Source organism: Glandiceps talaboti, chromosome 21 (genome assembly GCF_964340395.1).
Source record: "Glandiceps talaboti chromosome 21, keGlaTala1.1, whole genome shotgun sequence".
Lineage (NCBI taxonomy): Eukaryota > Metazoa > Hemichordata > Enteropneusta > Spengelidae > Glandiceps > Glandiceps talaboti.
In genome coordinates, this window is record NC_135569.1 from 2778047 (window position 1) to 2801985 (window position 23939).

Below are 23939 nucleotides of genomic sequence, written 5' to 3' on the forward strand. Positions count from 1 at the left end.
GCTGTAACCTTCCTACGTGTAGACACAAATCTATCCTACCTCAGGTAGGACGACCTACGTGTAGATGGGGCTAGTGCTGATGAATTTAAAAACAAAAGATATTCTGACGCTTTAAAGTTTGCCAAAGAAGGCGCTCGACTGTGTCGTGTTGAATACCAACACTCGACCAGGCTCCAACCATCAGCTTCATCAGGCCGGAGTTCCCGGAGAGTACATGCTAGCATTTCCAGACCTAACCCCGACCAATTTGTGAGCAATAACGGAAGATGAATAACGGGGACAATGAAAAGAGATGATGAATTACGTTCGTTACCATGGTTACAGGACTAGCTCGTACAAAGCAGCAAAGTTTGTACTAGCTAGTCCTGTAACCATGGTAACGAACCATTGCGTACACAGACATGTTGACACAATGAAGTGGTCAATGCATTTAGATATGTGGTCAAATATGAGTCAGCGTATTGCTATCTCATTACACTGACTAAATCATATCTAGATGTCTTATCTGACCTCACATTCCAGGTAAGACAACCTTTAACCTTTCCTGTGTACCTATGCCAAGTGAACAGTCAAGATGTCTTTTCTACGAAGCGCCGCTTTAGTTGCGATCACTGCAATAGTAGTCACTTTTTTACCAGTTTTATTTCGTAAACAGTTACCAGTGCATGTAGATGGTACTGTAGAACCAGGATTTGAGGAAGTTGCACGCGTGTTCAGGTATGTATGTGTACAACTACAACTTACTAGTGGCACAGACATCTAATTGTCTATGCTAGTGCACATTTATCATTGTCTCGTGAGCGTGAGTCATATACATTATATAATAGATATATGAGACACTTGACACAGTGTGTCTCATTTCTTTGAAAAGGTTTTAGCAGGTGTATTGTAATTAAATATCATATATTCATGAATACGTGTATAAAATTAAGGTAAATCCAATGACATTTTTCAGTACAGCACTTGAACTGTGGGCATGGTATAATCATAAATGTCTGTCTGTCTGTCTGTCTGTCTGTCTATCTGTGGGGACGCAACTCATCATGTTTATATGCACGCTGTAGGTGGGAACACAGAATTATGTGTGAGAGTCACAGGCTTGACTAGACGGTATAGGTGTGAAGTTAACGTAGTACAGCATATGGTCTGTCAAGAACTAGACTATAATTACCTCTCTTTCCATCAGTGTTGTGTGCTTTGTTTTGTTCTGGGTGATTGCCGCCTTCAAGGCCAGATTTTAATCAGATTGGTTGCATTATGAAGCTCAGTATAGCACTTTGCATTGGTTCAGCCATTTGGGAATTTCCTGCAAGGGTAAATTTTGGAAACGTCAAGTGAGGTGACATTATTACACAATCTCTTTGTCTTGATACTCTGTATTTGCTGAGACAAATTAAAGAGATGATTGTAAATGTGATGTCATCACCAGATGTTTCCCATAAGCCATTGCAGGAAATGTCCTAAATGGCCAAGTTTAAGTGCTACATGGCTTCAACTGGTTTGAATTTGAAGATGAATAAGAATTGTAATCATCCAAAATCATATTTCGTTTAGGGTCGATGATATACTGATAGCCGTAATAATTACAAGTGTTCCAAATGTATAAATAAGTCTGACAGGATGTGAATGTTTCTTTGATGCTACGGAAAATGTACTAAGTTATCACTGTCAGTGCAAGCAATAGGGAACTTACAAATATGCCATCTTGAATGTTGCATCATGGGAAATATGATAAAATGAATCAATCAGGATTGTAAACAATTGTGTTACATTGTTTGTAAACACAACTAATTAAGTCATGGTTACCCTGACCATTGTAGGAGGTTTATTCTATTTATAGCTCCAGATTAGGTATTAAGATAACTACAGATAATCCCATAGTCCCTTGCATCTGAGCATGCTCAGTCTGGATTGCAAGTTTCCTATTATGTGTCAGTGCCAGTGTAATATTTCTGAAGACCTGGAAAACCATTGTGTTATCTTTTAACAGAAATAACCATGAGCAAGGCTTGGAAGCAGGTTCAGCATTCTCTGCTTATTACAAAGGCAAGAAAGTGGTAGATTTATGGGGTGGTTATGCTAATGTGGAAGCTGAGGATCCATGGCAACAAGATACCATGTCAGTTGTCTATTCTACAACCAAAGGTGTTGCAGCAATATGCATAGCAGTAGCAGTTGATCAGGGTTTACTGGACTATAACCAGAAAGTGGCGTATTATTGGCCAGATTTTGCACAGAAAGGAAAGGAAAATATTACCTTGAAACAACTTGTCAATCATGAGGTATGTATTTGTAACGATATATGAAGTAATGTATTTGTGACCATAACTACATGGGGTATGTATTTGTAACCACACAAGGTTGGTATTCATAGCCTTGATACATGAGGTATATGCCCCTTTAATACAAAAGTAACAACACTCAAATACAGAAGTGACCACCAAGTAGACAGCTTGTATCCCTTTAATACAAAAGTAATCACCAAATAGAAAGCTTGTATCCCTTTAATATAAATGAATAACACCATATTTTATGATCAGATTTTTCACTTTATTAAGAGATTATTTCTCTTTATGCTTTTTAGGCAGGTGTACCAGTACCCTCTGAGATTCCAACCATGGCTATGTTACAAGATTTAGACTGGTTGGGTAAAGTTCTTGCAGCATCTGAACTACAATGGGAGCCAGGTACAGCAACTGGATACCATGCTATCAATTATGGATGGCTCCTAACAGAGGTATTAAGACATGCTGATCCCAAACATAGAACTATTGGACAGTTCTTCCAAGAAGAGATTGCTAAGCCATTTGGTAAGTAATAAATTGTAATGTCATAGATAGCATACAATGACAATTATACTACATGTAGAATAGGTAAGGCAAAAAAAAAAAATTATCTGGCTCTGGTCAGGGTAAACTTACTAAAGTGGTGCGACGATGCAAATTTTTTTTTTTCCTATTAATTTTTTTTTTTTTTTTGGAAATACACATTTTTTTGACACTTTACATACTCTGTTCTATCATATTTATCTCTTGAAAAACTTCCTTTTTCTTCGAAGCAGTTTAGGCTTTGTATTTTAAGCAGTCTTGGCATGTAGGGTAGATTTCAGCTGCTTGTTCTCCTGATATCGGGAATAAATAAGGAATGGGAAAGCAAAAATTATCAAAAAAAAAAGGATCGACGCGAGGGTATTCAGGGCACGCGCGTGCTGACCAGAACCAGATATATATTTTTTTGGCCTAATCAAAGTTTTTTGTAAGTATTTTCACTTTAATAAAAAGCTTATAAACTCAGTTTGTGCCACTTTAAAGGTAAAGAAAAAAAATCATAAAAAAAATCATTCCAGCTGCAGGTTGTTGATGGCTTACTGCTTAGGTTGTGTCTCTCCTTGTGTCTGTATTTAAATCCCCCCAGTGGTGGCTAGGTTGGATTAGAAATTAACTAGAAGAGTGATAGTCAGTTTGACAGGACCAAATAATACAGGTTTTCCCAGGGTATTTTGTTTTCCTCCTGCTTTAACACTAGCACACTAATTATATATGATGAAGATGTGCCAGTAATATCCAAGAAAAATCAGGGTTAGTAATGGCAATTTTGAGTGTTTTGACTCATATTTCGAACACAGCAGAATCAGTGATGTAGACACATGTTTGTGTGACATAGACGCACATTGTTGTGATGTAGAACACAGAGTATATATTCCGTATTTTTTGTTGAACCTGGCTTGTGTATGATATAATATCTTGTATCAGTTTTACTTGATGTATAAAATAACCCATGCTAATTAAAGTACACAAATTTCTCCAAACTTCAAAACTTCTTTATTTTTCTTTACAGATATTGATTTTTTTATTGGTTTACCTAAAGAAGAAGATTACCGAGTTGCCAAACTTTTAGACAATCCATACATATTTTTGGAAATGATTCTTATTCCAGCTGTACGTCCCATGATTATTAACATGTTAACTGAACCAGATGGTATACTTGTCAATGCATTGAAAAGTGATGGTGTAATGGAACCAGTAAGTACAAAGATACACTTAGATGGATTTAAAGGGGAACACCACTCCAGGAAATAAAGAAATTTTCATAAACTTTGGGTTCTGGAGAGTTATTTTATGATTTCACATCACATAATTTTCACTTGGTTGCCAAGAAAGATCAAATTTCTCACCTGTATTGTTCTTTCAGTGGAACACTATTGCATCATGGGTCTTAGCAAACATGAATATTCATTAGATGTATTCTGAATATTCATGACTCCTAAGAGCTTATTTTCTACAGATTAATATTATTTTATTCTTGAAAACCTGTGATGTAATCACAGCCCAACATGACTTAACCCTTTCACCACAGATTCTCACTGTTGCAGGAATTAATGTGCAGGTCAATGACAAATGGCTTATTCAATATTTGAAAAATTCTCCACATCTTTTTTCGAAATCTTTGTAGGATTAGTAGATCAGAAAGTGAATGTAGGATTAGTAGATCAGAAAGTGAGTGTAGGATTAGTAGATCAGAAAGTGAATGTGGGATTAGTAGATCAGAAAGTGAATGTGGGATTACTAGACCAGAAAGTGAATGTAGGATTACTAGATCAGAAAGTGAATGTAGGATTACTAGATGAAGTGAATAACGAGTATCTGGGTGAAGTTTGGACAGACTTTTAGAACTTGATTTTCAGGGACATTGTTTCCCAAGGTACATTTTTCACCTAATTATATTTTTTAAAATTTATTTCAGTTTGAACGTATAAACACTTATGCTGTTAGAGCATTGGAAATTCCTGCAGCCACTGGTATAGGTACAGCCAGAGGTTTGGCTAGACTGTACAGTATACTGGCAAATGGTGGAACATTGGAAGGGAAAAAGTTGTTGTCTAAGAAAATAGTAGAAACTTTACCAAAGTGTGATAAAAGCAAAGGTCCTGATAAGGTTCTAAAGCTGAAGTTTGGAAAACTTGGCAGGTGCACAGGTTTTCATTACCATTTCAATGCTCCAGAGGGGGTGAGTTTGTTTTACAAAACATCTTCATCACATATAATTATGCAGTGAAAATGTATTCCAAGAATGATGTACACCCCAAGTGGTATTAGAACATGATATAATGTGAACTGTTGAATTTGAAATACATAGCTGTGCAATGTTTCTTACTCCACATTTAAAATTAACAAAGAGGTTTTGGCTGACCAAAGAATTAGCCCAGAAACTGTGCCCTTCAAGCCTATATCTGGACTAAAATGTTACAAATCTGATAATGGTCAATAATTTTGTCATGTTGCTGTGTGTCAGACTATTGGAGGTCCTTATAGGATGGGAAATGGACAATTGAAAAAGGTCTAAGCACTTTCACTTGAGTTTCAGTGCCATGATTTTTCTTGTTTACATATTAATTTGATCATTTGCATATTTTTATCATTGTATTTTCTTGTTTGCATATTAATTTGATAATTTGCATATTTTGTCAATGTGTTTGCAATTTTCATTTGCTTCAGTGCTATTGTCACCTTGTTTACGTATTCATTTGGCATAATTTACATATATTTGCATTAATTATTCATTGATTGGTTGATTGATTGACACAAAATGTTATTCCCCCAATATTGTTCTTCTTGAAAAGCCAAGGAAAATGAACGTTTTAACTCATATTTCCGACAGAGCAAAACTAGTGATATAGCCATGCGTTGTCGTGATATAGACGTGCGTTGTCGTGATGTAGAATGACCAGAGTATATATTCCATATTTTTTGTTCAACTTGACTTGTGCATGGTATAATATACTATATTTCCTCATTTCTATCATTTACAGGTAAATATGGACAGAGTGGTTGGTCACTTTGGACATGGTGGACAGGCAGGATTTTTTGATTACGACAACAATCTAGCGTTTGGTTACCAAGCCACCTTGTTGTCAGTTAAGGCTATGGGAGATGCACCAAGATACCAAGGACTCATCAAGGCTTTGTATGATAGTGTCAAAAAGATTGAAAAGAAGTAGTCATTTCTCAAAGTCGGGTTCAGATATTTTCATAGCTTTATTTGATTAAATCTGCAATAGCTATAACAGGGATATTTTAGGACATGTTTGTATACATAGAGTGATTGATGATTTATGTTGTACATGTTGAAGTATAAACCTATATAACAAGCCTATCTACCTTGGTGTTCCCCTATCTCTTACTATGTGGTGACTTTACAAGAAATACCAGCTTTTATCATTTTGACTCACAACAACAAAATTTGGCTAGCACAAAATAAAAGGCTATTGCTGGTACTCGGAATAATTTACTGAGAGGTAACAAGAAAGTTTTATGTATGTATGATAATTTCTAGGAAAGTATTTGTGTATATTGATTATTTTATTAATAGAGAATTCTCCGAAAAATGAAAATATGTAAATTAGTTAAACAATGATCCAAATACTGTAATGATAACTTAAAGCTATAAATAAACAACTTATCGATTCTGTATGATAATGTGTATTTATATACAACTGCATTGCCATCTCTCATTTACACTGCACCTGCATGTGTTGTCAGGAGCAACGTGGTATTATTGCTTTTATCCCACTCTGTAAATTCCTTCAGTGTGAATTTCCATGTTGTGCTAGCTATCCATAATGAGATTTGTTAATTTTTGTATTCAATGTTGATATGGAAAGCTATGTCTAAGCTCTTGTAAATTTCTTTCTGAGGGATGATCACACAAATGTCACACAAGCTTAATAAGCGAACTTCTTTCATTTAGGAGGGAGGGGGAAGAGGTCTGGCATCAATGCTTCATTTTCACACTTCTAACCAAATTTTGAAAAAAAAAACTTTCACATTTTCAATAGTAACAGCTTCTGCATTTACTACTGAGATGTTGATAAGGTGATTAAAATTTACTTTTCGTGTGATATGCTGAGTGCTGGGTTTCCGGTATTATTGATATTTTGATGTGTTTACCAACCATGTGTTCCAACCTTATGAACCTGATAAGGTTGGAACAATTTTTTTAGGCCTTATAATGTACATGGCAAGCTAATTGTATTATATGGTAAAGTTCACATTGGGTCCATTGTGTTGTCTCAGAATAAGAGAGAGGATTTCAAACACTTGAGAAACAAGGTTTTCTACAATTATTTGACTTTGGCAAGTCCTGTTACCAAGGTAACAATGACAATGTATACACAGACACATTGAAAGGACCTGTATTGTACTTATAGGTCACTCCTGAGTCTGCATATTGACCAATGATGTTCTAACAACCAATAATGACTCACGTTTACCCATGTGTGACCTTTCAAGGTCCATTAACACATGTGACCTTTAACCTTTCCCCTCTACATATACCAAGTGAACAGTTAGGATGTCTTTTCTACGAAGCGCTGCTTTAGTTGCGATCACTGCAATAGTAGTCACTTTTCTACCAGTTTTACTTCGTAAACAGTTACCAGTGCATGTAGATGGTACTGTAGAACCAGGGTTTGAGGAAGTTGCACGCGTGTTCAGGTATGTATGTGTACAACTACAACTTACTAGTGGCAGTAGTGCACATTTATCATTGTTTCGCAAGATGTATGAGACACGTGAAACAGTGTGTCTCATTTCTTTGAAAAGGTTGTAGCAGGTGTATTGTTGTAATCGAATATCATATATTCATGAATACGTGTATAAATTAAATTAACATCAATCCAATGACATTTTTCAGTACAGCACTTGAACTGTGGGCAATGTATGTATGTATGTATGTATGTATGTATGTATGTATGTATGTATGTAGTATGTATGTATGTATGTATGTATGTATGTATGTATGTATGTATGCATGCATGTATGCATGCATGCATGCATGCATGCATGTTTGTGTGTGTGTGTGTGTGTGTGTGTGTATGTATGTATGTATGTATGCATGCATGCATGCATGCATGTATGTTATGTGTGTGTGTGTGTGTGTGTATGTAAGTATGTATGTATGTATGTATGTATGTAGATGTAATATATCTACCATTTTTGGGTATAAAATGACTGTGGATGGTGATGTACAGGTGTGTACTTATTGTCAGACATATATTCATAAATATATGTACAACTTTTTTTAATTCGATTATGCCAGATTTTAACAGTTCTTTATATATTTATTCATATAGAGAAATTTAGGTCAACAAGATCTTGATAGAATTTACTATAGGATAATTGCAAAAAGAAGATTGAACAATATGAATTTGTATAAATCAAAGTAGTTGCTAATTCTTTTGAATACTATTACTATTTGATATGTAATATTTTTTACCAAACTTTTTTATATTTGTGTAAATCTTTTCTGTCACTATATAGGCTGTTTTGCCATAAATATTGTAATGTAAAGTGTAAAAATTTAAATTTGTAATAAGTTTGATTGACATTTTTTAAAAGTACAATTACCTGTACTGAAGATAATTTCTTGTCAGTACTTAATATAGTTAAGTATGTACATGTACTCGTCATGGCATTTTGTTCAGTGAGGGATGTTTACAAATTATGTTCTAAAAAATAACTGTTTATTCAACCTTTTGAGATATGATACATATCCACAAGTATAGAAACTGTCATCAAGGTGCTATACTTCATTTCCTATTCATAGTTAAAGGGAAATGGCACTCAGAAAAGAAATTTTTCTAAACCTTGGATTCTTGAGATTTATATCAAATTTTAAACCCCTTGTGTATATGCACATAATTACTGAGAAAACCTATGTGAACCTATTTTTCATTCATTGCTCATATTAGCCTCACTTTGCCATGGACACGCAAATTGCCTTATAGGAGTCAGCAGACATACATAATAGCATGCAAATACAAATTTTACAAAAATGCCTTGATGACAACTAAACAACTGCATGAACTAACATTGTCAATGCAAGCAATTTGTTTATCAATTTGCCAAGGATTTATTAATATTTTAGAAAACCTGATACGTTATCTTTTAAACAGAAATAACCATGAGCAAGGCTTGGAAGCAGGTTCAGCATTCTCTGCTTATTACAAAGGCAAGAAAGTGGTAGATTTATGGGGTGGTTATGCTAATGTGGAAGCTGAGGATCCATGGCAACAATATACTATGTCAGTTGTCTATTCTGCAACCAAAGGTGTTGCAGCAATATGCATAGCAGTAGCAGTTGATCGTGGTTTACTGGACTATAACCAAAAAGTGGCGTATTATTGGCCAGATTTTGCACAGAAAGGAAAAGAAAATATTACCTTGAAACAACTTGTCAATCATGAGGTATGTATTTGTAAACATAGATATATAAAGTAATAATTATTTGTAACCATAGCTACATGAGGTATGTATTTGTAACCATAGATACATGAAGTAATATATTTGTAACCATAGCTACACAGGGTATGTATTTGTAACCATAGATACACAAGGTTGGTATTCATAAGCCTTGATACATGAGGTATATGCCCCTTTAATACAAAAGTAACCACACTTTAATACAGGAGTAACCACCAAGTAGAAAGCTTGTATCCCTTTAATATAAATTAATACCACCATATTTCATGATCAGATTTTTCAATGAGAAGTATTTCGCTTTATGCTTTTTAGGCAGGTGTACCCGTACCCTCTGAGACTCCAACCATAGCTATGTTACAAGATTTGGACTGGTTGGGTAAAGTTCTTGCAGCATCTGAACTACAATGGGAGCCAGGTACAGCAACCGGATACCATGCTATCAATTATGGATGGCTCCTAACAGAGGTATTAAGACGTGCTGATCCCAAACATAGAACTATTGGACAGTTCCTCCAAGAAGAGATTGCTAAGCCATTTGGTAAGTAATAAACATAGAAGACATATGTAATTCACATAATCAATAAACTAGAATAGTTTATTAAAGACATTTGTAATATCATAGAAGACAATATACATTGACATTAACATTATACTACATGTAGAATAGTTAATCAAAGTTTTTTGTAAGTATTTTCACTTTAGTGAAAAGCTTATAAACTCAGTTTGTGCCACTTTAAAGATAAAGAAAAAACAAATATCATAAAAAAAATCATTCCAGCTGCAGGTTGTTGATGGCTGACTGCTTAGCTTGTGTCTCTCCTACAACTGCAGTCTAGAGTTAAAGCCACCCAGTGCTGACAGGGTTGGTTTAAAAATTAACTAGAAGAGTGATAGTCAGTTTGTAGTACCAAACAATACAAGTTTTCACAGATACTTTGGCATATTTCTATGGTACTTTGTTTTCCTCCAGCTTTAACACTAGCGCACTAAGGCACTGCTAAGTGGTTAGGCAACCATTCAATAAATTTCTTCATTTATTAGGACCAGTAAAGTGTATCATACCATGCACAAGCCAAGTTATTGTCTTTGCACAGAAAACATGGATTGTATACCCTGATCATTCTACATCAGAACAATCCATGTCTATGACACTGCTTCTGAGGTATTTGAAATAAATATCAGTCAAAACGTTCAGAATTTACATTAATTTTCTCAACTTTTTTTTATAAATTATTCTTGGAGCAGTATAATTATATATATTATTCCTCAATATTTTTCTCCATTCAACTTGAAAATACTCAGGAACTAAGATCACTTGTGAAAACAAAGGAAAATATTGAGGACTAATTAGATGTTATTCCTAATATTTTTCAGTAAAGGAAAATACAAGTGACCTATTAAAGGGTCTAGCAACTCGTAGTGACAAGGCCCCTTAGGTCACAAGTATTTTCCGGCTGAATGAAGAAAACTATTGGAGGATAACATAATTGTTCCTGCGGCAGTAATATCGAAGAAAAACTGGGGATAATAATGGCAATTTTGAGTGTTTTGACTCATATTTTGAACACAGCAGAACCAGTGATGTAGACACATGTTTGTGTGACATAGACGCACATTGTTGTGATGTAGAACACAGAGTATATATTCCATATTTTTTGTTGAACATGGCTTGTGTATGATATAATATCTCGCATCAGTTTTACTTGATGTATGATATAACCCATGCTAATTAAAGTACACACATTTCTCTAAACTGCAAAACTTTATTTCTTTACAGATATTGATTTTTTTATTGGTTTACCTAAAGAAGAAGATTACCGAGTTGCCAAATTGGTGGATAATCCCTACATGTTTTTTCAAATGTTTTTTATTCCATATTTACGTCCCATGATTTTTAACATGTTCACTGAACCAGATGGTTTACTTGCCAATGTATTGAAAAGTGGTAGTGAACTGGGACCAGTAAGTACAAAGATACATTTAGATAGATTAAAATTAAAGAGGAACATCACCCAAGGAAATAAAGGTATTTTCATAAACTTTGGGTTCTGGAAAGTCATTTCATGATTTCACAACACATAATTTTCACTTGGTTGCCAAGAAAGATCAAATTGAAAGTCTTTCTCACCTGTATTGTTCTTTCAGTGATACACTATTGCATCATGGGTCTTAGCAAACATGAATATTCATTAGATGCATGCTGAATATTCATGACTTCTAAGAGCTTATTTTCTACAGATTAATATTATTTTGTTCTTGAAAACCTGTGATGTAATCACAGCCTGACATGACTTAGCCCTTTCACCACGGATTCCTGCTATTGCAGGAATGCGCAGGTCAGTGACAAATGGCTTAATATTTGAAAAATTGTCCACATCTTTTTAGGAAATTTTTGAAACAATATTTAGTACTAGTAGAGCAGTACAAATGATTATATTGTAAACTTAGAAAGGTATACACTTTGTCTTTGTTGTATAGACTGTTCATGTATTTAAAAAAATAAGACTTTTGTTTGTACATTAATTTATTTATTTTCTCTCCCAGTTATGTATGTATTTCAGTCCCCTTGATGGCTGAACCCTCTTATTGTTATCATTCACAATGTACAATGTTGGGGTCAGGCTAGACTAGCTGTAAGCTATTTCTTGACTCCCCATTTACCCTTCTCTCTTTTGTTTTTTGTTACCATTATTTTGTAATCATTTATAATTTTTGGTAAATAAACCACTTCTTAATTAGTAGATCAGAAAGTGAATGCAGGATTAGTAGATCAGAAAGTGAATGCAGGATTAGTAGATCAGAAAGTGAATGTGGGATTAGTAGATCAGAAAGTGAATGTAGGATTACTAGATGAAGTGACTAACAAGCCTCTGGGTGAAGTTTGGACAGACTTTTAGAACTTGATTTTCAAGGACATTGTTTCCCAAGGTACATTCTTCCCTAATTATATTTGTAAATTTATTTCAGTTTGAGCGTATAAACACTTATGCTGTTAGAGCATTGGAAAGTCCTGCATCCAATGGTATAGGTACAGCCAGAGGTTTGGCTAAACTGTACAGTATACTGGCAAATGGTGGAACATTGGAAGGGGAAAAGTTGTTGTCTAAGAAAATGGTAGAAACTTTACCAAAGTGTGATAAAAGCAAAGGTCCTGATAAGGTTATAAAGCTGGAGTTTGGAAATCTTGGGCGGTGCACAGGTTTTCATTACCATTTCAATGCTCCAGAGGGGGTGAGTTTTTTTTACAAAACATCTTCATCATGTATAATTATGCAGTGAAAAAGTATTCCAAGAATGATGTACACACCACAGGCATTTGTTTCCCAAGTTATGTCTCACAATATTTCAATCAGAACACAATCAAATGTTGATAGTATCGTTAATATTGACGTATTTAGCCTTCTATATATGAAAGGGGTAAAATCACACTTGTTTCTGTGATCGTGCAGGTTCACTTACCGCGGTGAACTGTTGAATTTGAAATACATAGCTGTGCAATGTTTCTTACTCCACATTTAAAATTAACAAAGAGGTTTTGGCTGACCAAAGAATTATCCCAGAAACTGTGCCCTTCAAGCCTATATCTGGACTAAAATGTTACAAATCTGATAATGGTCAATAATTTTGTCATGTTGCTGTGTGTCAGACTATTTGAGGTCCTTATAGGATAGGAAATGGACAATTTGAAAAAGGTCTAAGCACTTTCACATGAGTTTCAGTGCCATGACTTTTCTTGTTTGCATATTAATTTGATAATTTGCATATTTTGTCAATGCATTTTCTTGTTTGCATATTAATTTGATAATTTGCATATTTTGTCAGTGCATTTTCGTGTTTGCATATTAATTTGATGATTTACATATTTTGTAAATGTGCTTGCAATTTTCATTTGCCTCAGTGCTATTGTTACCTTGTTTACATATTCATTTGCCATAATTTACATATATTTGCTTTAATTATTCATTGATTGTCGTGATGTAGAATGACCAGAGTATATATTCCATATTTTTTGATCAACTTGACTCGTGCATGGTATAATATACTATATTTCCTCATTTACAGCTAAATATGGACAGAGTGGTTGGTCACTATGGACTTGGTGGACAGGCAGGATTTTTTGATTACGACAACAATCTAGCGTTTGGTTACCAAGCCACCTTGTTGTCAGTTAAGGGTATGGGAGATGCACCAAGATACCAAGGACTCATCAAGGCTTTGTATGATAGTGTCAAGAAGATTGAAAAGGAGTAGTCATTTCTCAAAGTCGAGTTCAGAAATTTTCATAGCTTTATTTGATTAAATCTGCAATAGCTATAACAGGGATATTTTAGGACATGTTTGTATACATAGACTGATTGATGATTTATGTTGTACATTTTGAAGTATAAACCCATATAACTAGCCTAGTGACCTAGTGTCACCAACTCATGTTTTAGCCCCGGGGATGGGGGTTGGGGGTGGGATGGGTACCACTGGCCAGTTCTGATAGGGATGTGTGGCGAATGCTGTCAACCCGAGACACCATTTTAGACCCATTTCGACCAAAAACCAATACCCTGTTTTAGAACATTCAAATTTTTATGAGACCCCATTGACGACCAAAATACATATTACTCACCGATATGAAAATGTCAACCAGTGAATTAGCTGAAGGAATTCCGAGGGAAATTCCTGGAAGATAAAAGGCTCTCGGAAAAGGCTATTGCAGGTACTAAGAATAATTTACTGAGATGTAAGAAGAAAGTTTGTTATATATGATAATTTCTTGGAAAATATGTATTTGTGTATATTGAGTATTTTATAAATAGAAAATTCTCCTGAAAATGAAAATATGTAAATTAGTTAAATAATGATCCAAATATGTAATAATAAGCTATAAATGATAAATAAAACAACGTATCAATTCTGTATGATAATGTGTATTTATATACAACTGCATTCCCATCTCTCATTTACACTGCACCTGCATGTGTTGTCAGGAGCAACATGGTATCATTGCTTTTACCCTACTCTGTAAATTCCTTCAGTGTGAATTTCCATGTTGTACTAGCTATTCATAATGAGATTTGTTAATTTTTGTATTCAATGATGTTGATATGGAAAGCTAGCTATATAAAGCTCTTGTTAATTTCTTTCTGAGGGATGATCGCACAAATATCACACATTTAATAAGCGAACATCATTCATTTAGGAGGGGGGGGGGAGAGGTCTGGCATCAATGCTTCATTTTCGCACTTCTAACCAAACTTTGAAAAAAAACTTTCACGCTTTCAATAGTAACAGCTTCTGTATTTACTACTGAGATGTTGATAAGTTGATTAAAATTTACTTCTCATGTGATATGCAGTGCTGGGTTTCCGGACTTCAGACAGTTATCCTGAATTTTCTGAATTTTTTAACATCTCCCATCACAGTGAGCCACATTTGTGTACCTGTGAAAAAATCCCAGTGCGTTTGCTTGCTTTTGCTAAGCAGGAATGAAAGACAATTAAGTTTCATGCAAAGATATGGAATGAACTAAGTGTTGTTAACTTAATTCTCAAAGTTAAGTATAAACACCATGTGAGCCCTGGATCTAATACAACTCTTTTTTTTTTTCATTTCTTAGTGCAAAATGAAGTTAAATTTATGCATGGAAACAGACTGAATTTTTACACTAAGTGTATATTATATATATATATCTTCTTTATTACCTACTTATTATATTTTACATTTGTAGACAAAATAAATAATACATGTTTTGAGGTAGGTAAAAGGAGACCAGAATAATAGTGGCATTGCTAAATTTCGCTCTTTATCGCGGGAGTGTAAGTATATTGTGTTTTTCATGCATATACTACTACACTATAGTAATGCATACTACACTAGCATCTATGGTGAAGGTCATATGGCCAGTCACGGGGTGTTTCGAAATCACGGAGCGCCGCATCAACCTCACGAGAAATAACGAGATTTCCCCAGCAGTATCTCGTATCTGCTCATGCGCCCTGACAAAACCATGTGTAGTTTGAGGTCAGACTAAGTTCGTCGTGTGCAACCAAGAAAAGAAGCGACAAAATGGCTCAAAAACTGGGGGATATACTTGGTAGGATGGGGAAGGGACCAGCGGGTTTGGGACTTGGAGTTAAACTGTTGATTGCAGGTGGTATCACAGCCTATGGAATTTCCGAAGCAATGTACACAGGTACGTAAGATATATCGAACCAACATGGCTGCCTCACGTGTTAGAAAATGAACTCCAATCACGTCGTGTATTTTGGGCGTCGCTAATAACCATATACGTTTTAAATATAAGTGTCTGAGTAATTTTGTTTTAAATGTGCAAATCACTTAATGTGACGAATGGGTGTGAATTTTAAGAAGTAAGTTGATGGACATTTTAAACTATATAAAGCGTGTACGCGTCTGCATGATATCAAACCGTGTGCATTGCTGATGCAGTTACGGGTCACTGTTACATCACAATCGATCATGATGATACAACTTTACGGCTTAGATAATCAGGTAGATATTACAGTACCCAAATCGCGCCTCGGAACTTTTTTCTCGTGCACAAACGATTATTTGGAATGCCACGTGACTATTACTGACAAAATCCGGAATTTAAACAAATTGGGGGGGGGGGGGGGGTTCTGCGATAATTAACATTTATCACTGTGTGTATGAACTAAAATAAATGGCCATGATGAATCTAGGTACCAATCACAGGCACTTGAATCAATCTGTATGAGTTAAGTAAAAAAAATAATGTGTAGTAAATAATTATTTGCTATAATTTGCTATAAAAAAAATCATACACATTGATTCAAGTGCCTGTGGTACCAGTAATACCCGGAGTTGGGTAATTGGCGTTTGCCTGAGTACAGAAGCCAATGTTGAGACTTGAGACAGGCCATTTGTAAAATCTACCTTTGAACACTTGTATGTTTTTTTCCACTGTTTGCAAATGGAACAATAAAAGCATATATTTTCAACCAAATTATTGTTAAAATAAACTTACAGTTGAGGTTTGAATGTTTAAATATGGATGCATGTAGCCAATGTGCTTGGCTGGGTTTCTAGTACCAGTTATAGAAATGTCTATTGTTTTGAATGGCAGGATCTCTCATTTTATAGGCCAGCTAATCATGGCTTTAAGCATTTTCTTTGATAACATTACCAAAGACACTCATCAGTAAATGATAAATATCCAACTAAGTTTGGATATGTGACTTAATCAAATTTTGTCTTGTTCATTGCTAAACAATAAGACAGAATGAGATACAGATGTTTGCATGGCTGTGTTGTGGTGATTGAGTTATGAACGGAGAACCACCATACAAGTGAGAGGCTAGAATACATAGAGGAGTATAGCTGTTGATATATTTTAAGATTCATAGATATTATTGTGTGTTTCTCTCTTCAGTTGAAGGTGGTCACAGAGCTATTTTATTCAATCGTGTTGGTGGTTTACAAAAAGACATTCTTGCTGAAGGGTTACATTTAAGGATTCCATGGTTTCAATATCCCATAATATATGACATCAGAGCTAGACCAAAGAAGATTACATCACCAACCGGAAGCAAAGGTAACTGACATACAAAATTAAATATTCTAACATTGTTGAAACTTCTGAAAGCTTATCTATTTTTATCGCATAAAAATATCTTTATTGAATTTTGTGTGTAAACCATGAGTTCCATCCCATAATTTCTTATACTGATGGGTTCCATCCCATAATTTCTTACATACTGATGGGTTCCATCCCATAATTTCTTACATACTGATGGGTTCCATCCCATAATTTCTTACATACTGATGGGTTCCATCCCATAATTTCTTACATACTGATGGGTTGCATCCCATAATTTCTTACATAGTGAAGTGATGGGTTGCATCCCATAATTTCTTACATAGTGATGGGTTGCATCTCATAATTTCTTATACTGATGGGTTCCATCCCATCATTTCTTACACACTGATGGGTTCCATCCCATAATTTCTTACATACTGATGGGTTCCATCCCATAATTTCTTACATACTGATGGGTTGCATCCCATAATTTCTTACATACTGATGGGTTCCATCCCACAATTTCTTACTGATGGGTTCCATCCCATCATTTCTTACACACTGATGGGTTCCATCCCATAATTTCTTACATACTGATGGGTTCCATCCCATAATTTCTTACATACTGATGGGTTCCATCCCATAATTTCTTACTGATGGGTTCCATCCCACAATTTCTTACTGATGGGTTCCATCCCATCATTTCTTACACACTGATGGGTTCCATCCCATAATTTCTTACATACTGATGGGTTCCATCCCATAATTTCTTACATACTGATGGGTTGCATCCCATAATTTCTTACATACTGATGGGTTCCATCCCACAATTTCTTACTGATGGGTTCCATCCCATCATTTCTTACACACTGATGGGTTCCATCCCATAATTTCTTACATACTGATGGGTTCCATCCCATAATTTCTTACATACTGATGGGTTCCATCCCATAATTTCTTACATACTGATGGGTTGCATCCCATAATTTCTTACATACTGATGGGTTCCATCCCACAATTTCTTACTGATGGGTTCCATCCCATCATTTCTTACACACTGATGGGTTCCATCCCATAATTTCTTACATACTGATGGGTTCCATCCCATAATTTCTTACATACTGATGGGTTCCATCCCATAATTTCTTACTGATGGGTTCCATCCCACAATTTCTTACTGATGGGTTCCATCCCATCATTTCTTACACACTGATGGGTTCCATCCCATAATTTCTTACATACTGATGGGTTCCATCCCATCATTTCTTACACACTGATGGGTTCCATCCCATAATTTCTTACATACTGATGGGTTCCATCCCATAATTTCTTACATACTGATGGGTTCCATCCTATGTATTTGTTTGCAGTGGTGCAATGTACTGCAGTGCAAATACCACTAGTATGTGTACACATCGGTGCAATGTACTGCAGTGTAAATACCACTAGTATGTGTACACATCGGTGCAATGTACTGCAGTGCAAATACCACTAGTATGTGTACGCATCGGTGCAATGTACTGCAGTGCAAATACCACTAGTATGTGTACACGTCAGTACAATGCACTGCAGTACAAATACCACTAATAATATGTGTATGCATCGGTGCAATGTACTGCAGTGCAAATACCACTAGTATGTGTACACATCGGTGCAATGTACTGCAGTGTAAATACCACTAGTATGTGTATGCATCGGTGCAATGTACTGCAGTGCAAATACCACTAGTATGTGTACACGTCAGTACAATGCACTGCAGTGCAAATACCACTAGTATGTGTATGCATCGGTGCAATGCACTGCAGTGCAAATACCACTAGTATGTGTACGCATTGGTGCAATGCACTGCAGTGCAAATACCGCTAGTATGTGTACACATCGGTACAATGTACTGCAGTGCAAATACCACTAGTATGTGTACGCATCGGTGCAAGGAATTACTGATAGAAATATTGAAATATTGAAAATTGAGAATTTTATAAAGAAACTTTGAGAATTTATATAAAAGTTTATGATTCCTCAAACATCAAATCATTGAGATAATCTTTATAATCATTCATCGATAATATATTTGTAGATTTGCAAGTAGTTCATATTGGTATCCGAGTTCTTCACCGCCCAAATGCATTAATGCTACCAGAGATGTATCGAATTCTTGGTGTTGACTATGATGACAGAGTCCTTCCCTCAATTATGAATGAAGTCTTGAAAAGTGTTGTAGCAAAGTTTAATGCATCCCAACTTATTACTCAACGTTCAGCGGTAAGTTGATCATACTGTTTTAAATAAACTTTGTTGATAACAATGCCCTCATATGGCAGAAAGTTAGGCAACACAAACAACTGCTAAATATCTACATTTAGTTTTATATGCATAGAGGGAGGGACCTTTCAAATGAGAAGTGCCCTCTATGGGGTAAATTTTAACACTGTACAACTGAAACACAAGTTCTTTATGATTACTGGCAAAAGTGTTTTGTTCCCAAATTTGTATTTCTACAGTTACTAAACAAGATGGCCTCACCAAAACTCAACTCTCAAAGTTTCAGGTACACTACTGTAACTAGCATTGCTCTATACTTTATGAGGTCAAGCGGTCAATTATACAACAACAGGGCAGCTCAATTTATTTCCATGCTTCTCATACATGACCTGACGTGACCATTTCTTAAATCTAACCTAAAAATAAAAGAAATTATGTCATATATGATGAATCAGATAACTTCAATGATAATGACATCACAAGCAAGAAATGAAAAATTTTAAATGGGTACCTTTATACTCGACTATGCTTTTTAATTCTACTTCAGGTCAGTCTGTTACCATGACAACATACCTTTGTACTTGACTATGTCTGTGTTTTGTAATTCTACTACCACAGGTCAGTTTGTTAGTAAGGCAACAACTGGTAGACAGAGCAAAGGACTTCAACATTATTTTAGATGATGTTGCTATTACAGAACTCAGTTTTGGTAAGTATATTGTGGTATTATATATGCAAACTTCTACAAAACTGTTTTCAAAGTGACATAAGTGTCTTGATTACCAACTAAATTCACTGTATGTCTAGCTATATAGCTGGGTAAATTGGTGAATGGTTATTGCTGCCATCCCTGTAACATGCATCCCATTATCGATTTGAAATGTAGAAAAATGTACGGGCCATGGACAAGACTAGTTCCACTGAACTATTTCCATGGTCAACATCAGATAACAATTGTCTATTTCTTTTGAAAGTGTAGCTTATTTTTGTTATCTGGTGAAATAAATTTCATTCATTCATTCAGATCTACCAAGGTTTAGTCACGTACACCACCTTAATGTTTAACACTATCATAGCTCATTGCTAATGTATGGATGGCATAACCTGTTAATGTTTGCAACTTTAAGGGTTAATTCTTGCACCAGTCCGATGTCAACACCAGGCTAGGTCAGTGCTAACTACACTCCACCATTTTGTGTGAAACATCGTGTTGGCACCTGAAAGGGTTAGTGTTTGCACCAGTCTTGTGTTAACACCAGGCCAACATAGTGTAATGCTGGGATGGCATAACACTTCACCAGTTAATGTTAGCAACTGGATGGGTTACATGTAATGACTACAACACCCTGATATTGACACCATGCGTATATGGTACTGTCTAATTATTGACTGTTTTATACCTTATATGGACATATTCAAATGTGTCTGTTTTATACGTTATATGGACATATTCAAATGTGTCTGTTTTATACCTTATATGGACATATTTAAATGTGTCTGTTATATACCTTATATGGACAGTCAAATGTGTCTGTTTTATACCTTATATGGACATATTCAAATGTGTCTGTTTTATACCTTATATGGACATATTTAAATGTGTTATTTCTGTGTACAGGCAAGGAGTATGCAGCAGCTGTAGAGGCCAAACAGGTTGCACAGCAAGAAGCACAGAGGGCACAATTCATAGTGGAACAAGCTAAACAGGAAAGGAATCGAAAAGTAGTGCAAGCTGAAGGAGAAGCTACTGCAGCAAAAATGATATCCTTTAAATTGCCACGATAAATATATGTCTGTTGAAATAGTTTCTGTAGCTGGCACAGACTGAAAGATTGGTTGTTGTGTACATTCCATTGAAGGTAATGCCATTCCAAGAAGGTCTGTCATAATCTTAGGATTCTGGGGAGTCTTATCATGATTTTAACTCACCTGCATTACATGTAATTTCAGAGAAACCTAAAGTTGATCTCATGCCTTTCATCTTTGCTATGGGCTATTGCATCATGGGAGTCACGAGTAATGTATATGCAATGGTTGAACAATGAATATTCATACCTGTGAAGTGCTTATCATGAAATCGCACCAAATATGTGTGATGTAAAATAATGAAATTACGCCAGAACACAAGGTTTTAGTGTGTTTATATCGCGATCTGTGATTTGACTTTTCTGTCTCACTAACTGTGATAACAATGTAAATATCTACAAACAGCTGATAACTGCAAGTGTGGGCTTGACTAAATTAATTGGTTGCTTTTAATAGCAATACAATCAGTTAGTGAGATATTTAAGCAAAGTCACAGATTCTGATGTAAACAGGCTAGCAAAGTTTATGAAGAAACCCTTTGTTTCCTGTAGTCACATTCCCCTTTAATTTGTTGCTTATTATTATCATGGACGTCACAACTGATCTTTCTGTCTATAGCTAATTTGATCTAGTATATTGTGGACATTCATTCAGAATAATGTCTGATTAATTTATTCATAGATCATGCTGATGCATCATGGGTCATATGATGAGAATTGCAACGTTGCTACACTGTCAATCACTTTCAATGTAAAAACCAGAGTAATGAAGGCAGCCAGTGTCTGTAATCTTGGTGACTATGTGTTAGATACTTGCATAGTTACTGTAAGGGCAGACATACAGAAATACTTAGCCATTACCTGCAGGGCAGATTACGATAGATACAGTAATTCTGTAATCAGGTGGCAGAACATCAGTGGGGATGGTATCACTATGGCAACCAAAGTGGTATCACTATGGCAACTGACTTGACAGAAGTGGGCATCTATCTTTAGTAATCTGATGACCCTGTATCCATGACAACTGAATTTCAGAAGTATTTTAAATATTTGAACATATTTCCCTTAATAACCTTGTGCACATTGGTGAAGCCATTGGTCAGAATCCAGGTTATCTAAAACTTAGGAAAGTTAAAGCCGCACAGAACATTGCAAGAACTGTAAGTATAAAACTTTTAATGAATTATTTTATGTCTGAGTTGCAACTGGTACATTTTTTGAAACTGCTTTTGTTAGATGCAACGACATACATAGTCCAGGGGTGAACAAATCATTTTGTAAACTGGTGGTCCCCGGACCAGTGCCTTAAAAAACCCAGTGGTCCTGCTGAAAGAATTAGTGGTCCCAGGTCCCACTAATGTGAAACATTAAATCTTGCCTATGAATCTGTATAGTCAGACAACTTTTTAACATAGTTACTAACAGTAATGTACTGGTCCAATGGACCAGACAAGGTAAAATTTGTGTGGTCCGCCCCAAAAAATCGGTAATCCGAGACCCAGGGCCAGTGGATTTGTTCACCCCTGCTTAGTCATAATATCGCACACCTTCAACAGTATTGAATAATTTGTGGGTACATATATACATGATGAAAAAGTTCACTCTAAAATAACGGATTTAACTTCATATTGCACTGAAATGTACAATTAGCTCACCAAAACTTTCACCGTGTATCCACCATGGCTCCGTCAGTGTTTTACCAACTTCTGAGAATTTGGGACAGTTGTCTGAAGTCACACATAAGTCATGACTTCAGAAAACACTGACGAAGCCATGGTGGATACCTGGCGAAAGGTTTGGTGAGCTAATTGTAATTTTTGGTGCAGTATGAAGGTAAATCCTGTAATTTAGACACATCTTAATGTCGCATATTAATTTTATTGTTATTGATGTTTAATATCGTTGTTGTTTATCTTGCAGGTTGCTGGATCTCAAAATAGAGTGTATCTTAGTGCTGGTAATTTGATGTTGAATATTACAGAGAAGGAATTTGATGACGCAGCCAATAAGCTACAAGTTCCACAAACTAAAAAGAAATGATTGTTTGTTTGTTAAATAACAAATTCTTGTCTCAAGTGTGTATGACAGACCCTTAATCCAGAACTACCAACACTCTAAACATGTGTTTAAATAATGTGTTTGTAAGGGAAGCAGTCCTAGTGGCTTGGTAATGTAGATAAATGAACAGAAAAAATGGGATCAAAATGGTGACTAGATTTTCAGTTTTTGTGTTTGAAATCGTATCATTTTGGAACAACTTGCCCTGTATTGTTTTCAGTATATTGCAATAAAATATACTAGTTTTATTTAATGTTTGTGTCAGTGTTTCTTTCTTGGGCAGCTCTTCATAGTTTAGGTCGGGCACAAATCTGTGATATGCAGAAGGTGTGTGTGTGTGTGTTTCAGAAGGGTAGCACCAAGTACAGATAACATGAATGTATTTCCTCGCTGCATGGCCTACACAGGATGTTAGGGTGGCACTGCAGATGGTGACTGTGTATCTACAGTGCCTCCTACATTAGCTATGATTGTGCAAGTGTGGGCTACAAGGATCCAAACTTAGTTCGTGATATGCTTGCAGCTAGGAATTGTACTAATGAGTGGCCCACAATGAATCCAATGATGGACTTGTCACTCGGAGAGCACCTGTAAGTCCACAACAGTGAGGCTATATTGTACTTGCAATAGTACTAGTCCATGGTGTACGTGGAATGGCACCCCTAAGCTCACCACAATAGATTCATGATTTGCTTGGAATGGCATCCCCAAGTCCACCACAATGAGTTATACTCTGCTTGCAGTGGTACCACTAGCCATTCCACAGTTAGTCCACGACATATTTGAAATGGTATCTGTGAGTCCACACATTGCAGTGTTATCTAACTAAGGTTTGGACAACCACCCCCCCCCCCCATACCTATTCCCTCCCACCCCCACCCAGGTATTCAAGGTATTCATATCAATAATGAATATCTTTTCCCCATGGAAGTAATATGCTGGAAGGATAGGAAGATTCTTCTCATATATTTTAATTTCTATGTACAGTCTGAATTGATTCAC

The 23939-nt window shown here is 35.7% G+C and overlaps 3 protein-coding genes and 1 non-coding gene across 5 annotated transcripts; all 4 read left to right on the plus strand.

The window, feature by feature from the left end:
- Positions 1-180: 180 nt before the first annotated feature.
- LOC144451597 (beta-lactamase domain-containing protein 2-like) lies at positions 181-6344 on the plus strand. Of its 2 annotated transcripts, none has more exons than XM_078142486.1 (6): positions 181-522; positions 1991-2282; positions 2585-2810; positions 3838-4022; positions 4744-5007; positions 5810-6344. In XM_078142486.1, the coding sequence occupies exons 1-6, from the start codon at positions 497-499 to the stop codon at positions 5996-5998; spliced, it is 1182 nt and encodes a 393-aa protein (XP_077998612.1). In that variant the 5' UTR covers positions 181-496; the 3' UTR covers positions 5999-6344. The 2 variants fall into 2 exon arrangements, with proteins under 2 accessions (XP_077998612.1, XP_077998611.1); XM_078142485.1 differs by lacking the exon at positions 181-522 and adding an exon at positions 557-717.
- Positions 6345-7339: 995 nt separating this feature from the next.
- Positions 7340-14107, plus strand: LOC144451572 (beta-lactamase domain-containing protein 2-like). The gene is made up of 6 exons (XM_078142453.1): positions 7340-7493; positions 8954-9245; positions 9573-9798; positions 11038-11222; positions 12228-12491; positions 13323-14107. Exons 1-6 carry the CDS (start codon positions 7351-7353, stop codon positions 13509-13511), a joined length of 1299 nt encoding a protein of 432 aa, XP_077998579.1. The 5' UTR covers positions 7340-7350; the 3' UTR covers positions 13512-14107.
- A 1009-nt stretch (positions 14108-15116) lies between these two features.
- LOC144451184 (prohibitin-2-like) lies at positions 15117-22928 on the plus strand. The gene is made up of 7 exons (XM_078141983.1): positions 15117-15444; positions 16666-16827; positions 18890-19074; positions 19693-19783; positions 20693-20835; positions 21962-22039; positions 22800-22928. Exons 1-7 carry the CDS (start codon positions 15318-15320, stop codon positions 22917-22919), a joined length of 906 nt encoding a protein of 301 aa, XP_077998109.1. The 5' UTR covers positions 15117-15317; the 3' UTR covers positions 22920-22928.
- Positions 21582-21888, plus strand: LOC144451882 (small nucleolar RNA U85). Its single transcript, XR_013482313.1, has one exon. It is a non-coding gene; the product is annotated as a small nucleolar RNA U85 (small nucleolar RNA).
- Positions 22929-23939: the final 1011 nt, after the last annotated feature.

Bases quoted from the DNA above. Each gene is read 5' to 3' on its own strand.
- LOC144451597 (XM_078142485.1), top strand. From the start codon at position 575: ATGTCTTTTCTACGAAGCGCCGCTTTAGTTGCGATCACTGCAATAGTA. The intron at 718-1,990 runs GTATGTATGTGT...ATCTTTTAACAG, and splicing joins GAAGTTGCACGCGTGTTCAG to AAATAACCATGAGCAAGGCT. The intron at 2,811-3,837 runs GTAAGTAATAAA...TTTTCTTTACAG, and splicing joins AGAGATTGCTAAGCCATTTG to ATATTGATTTTTTTATTGGT.
- LOC144451572 (XM_078142453.1), top strand. From the start codon at position 7,351: ATGTCTTTTCTACGAAGCGCTGCTTTAGTTGCGATCACTGCAATAGTA. The intron at 7,494-8,953 runs GTATGTATGTGT...TCTTTTAAACAG, and splicing joins GAAGTTGCACGCGTGTTCAG to AAATAACCATGAGCAAGGCT. The intron at 9,799-11,037 runs GTAAGTAATAAA...ATTTCTTTACAG, and splicing joins AGAGATTGCTAAGCCATTTG to ATATTGATTTTTTTATTGGT.
- LOC144451184 (XM_078141983.1), top strand. From the start codon at position 15,318: ATGGCTCAAAAACTGGGGGATATACTTGGTAGGATGGGGAAGGGACCA. The intron at 19,075-19,692 runs GTAAGTTGATCA...CTACTACCACAG, and splicing joins TTATTACTCAACGTTCAGCG to GTCAGTTTGTTAGTAAGGCA. The intron at 20,836-21,961 runs ATATCCTTTAAA...AACCTTGTGCAC, and splicing joins AAGCTACTGCAGCAAAAATG to ATTGGTGAAGCCATTGGTCA.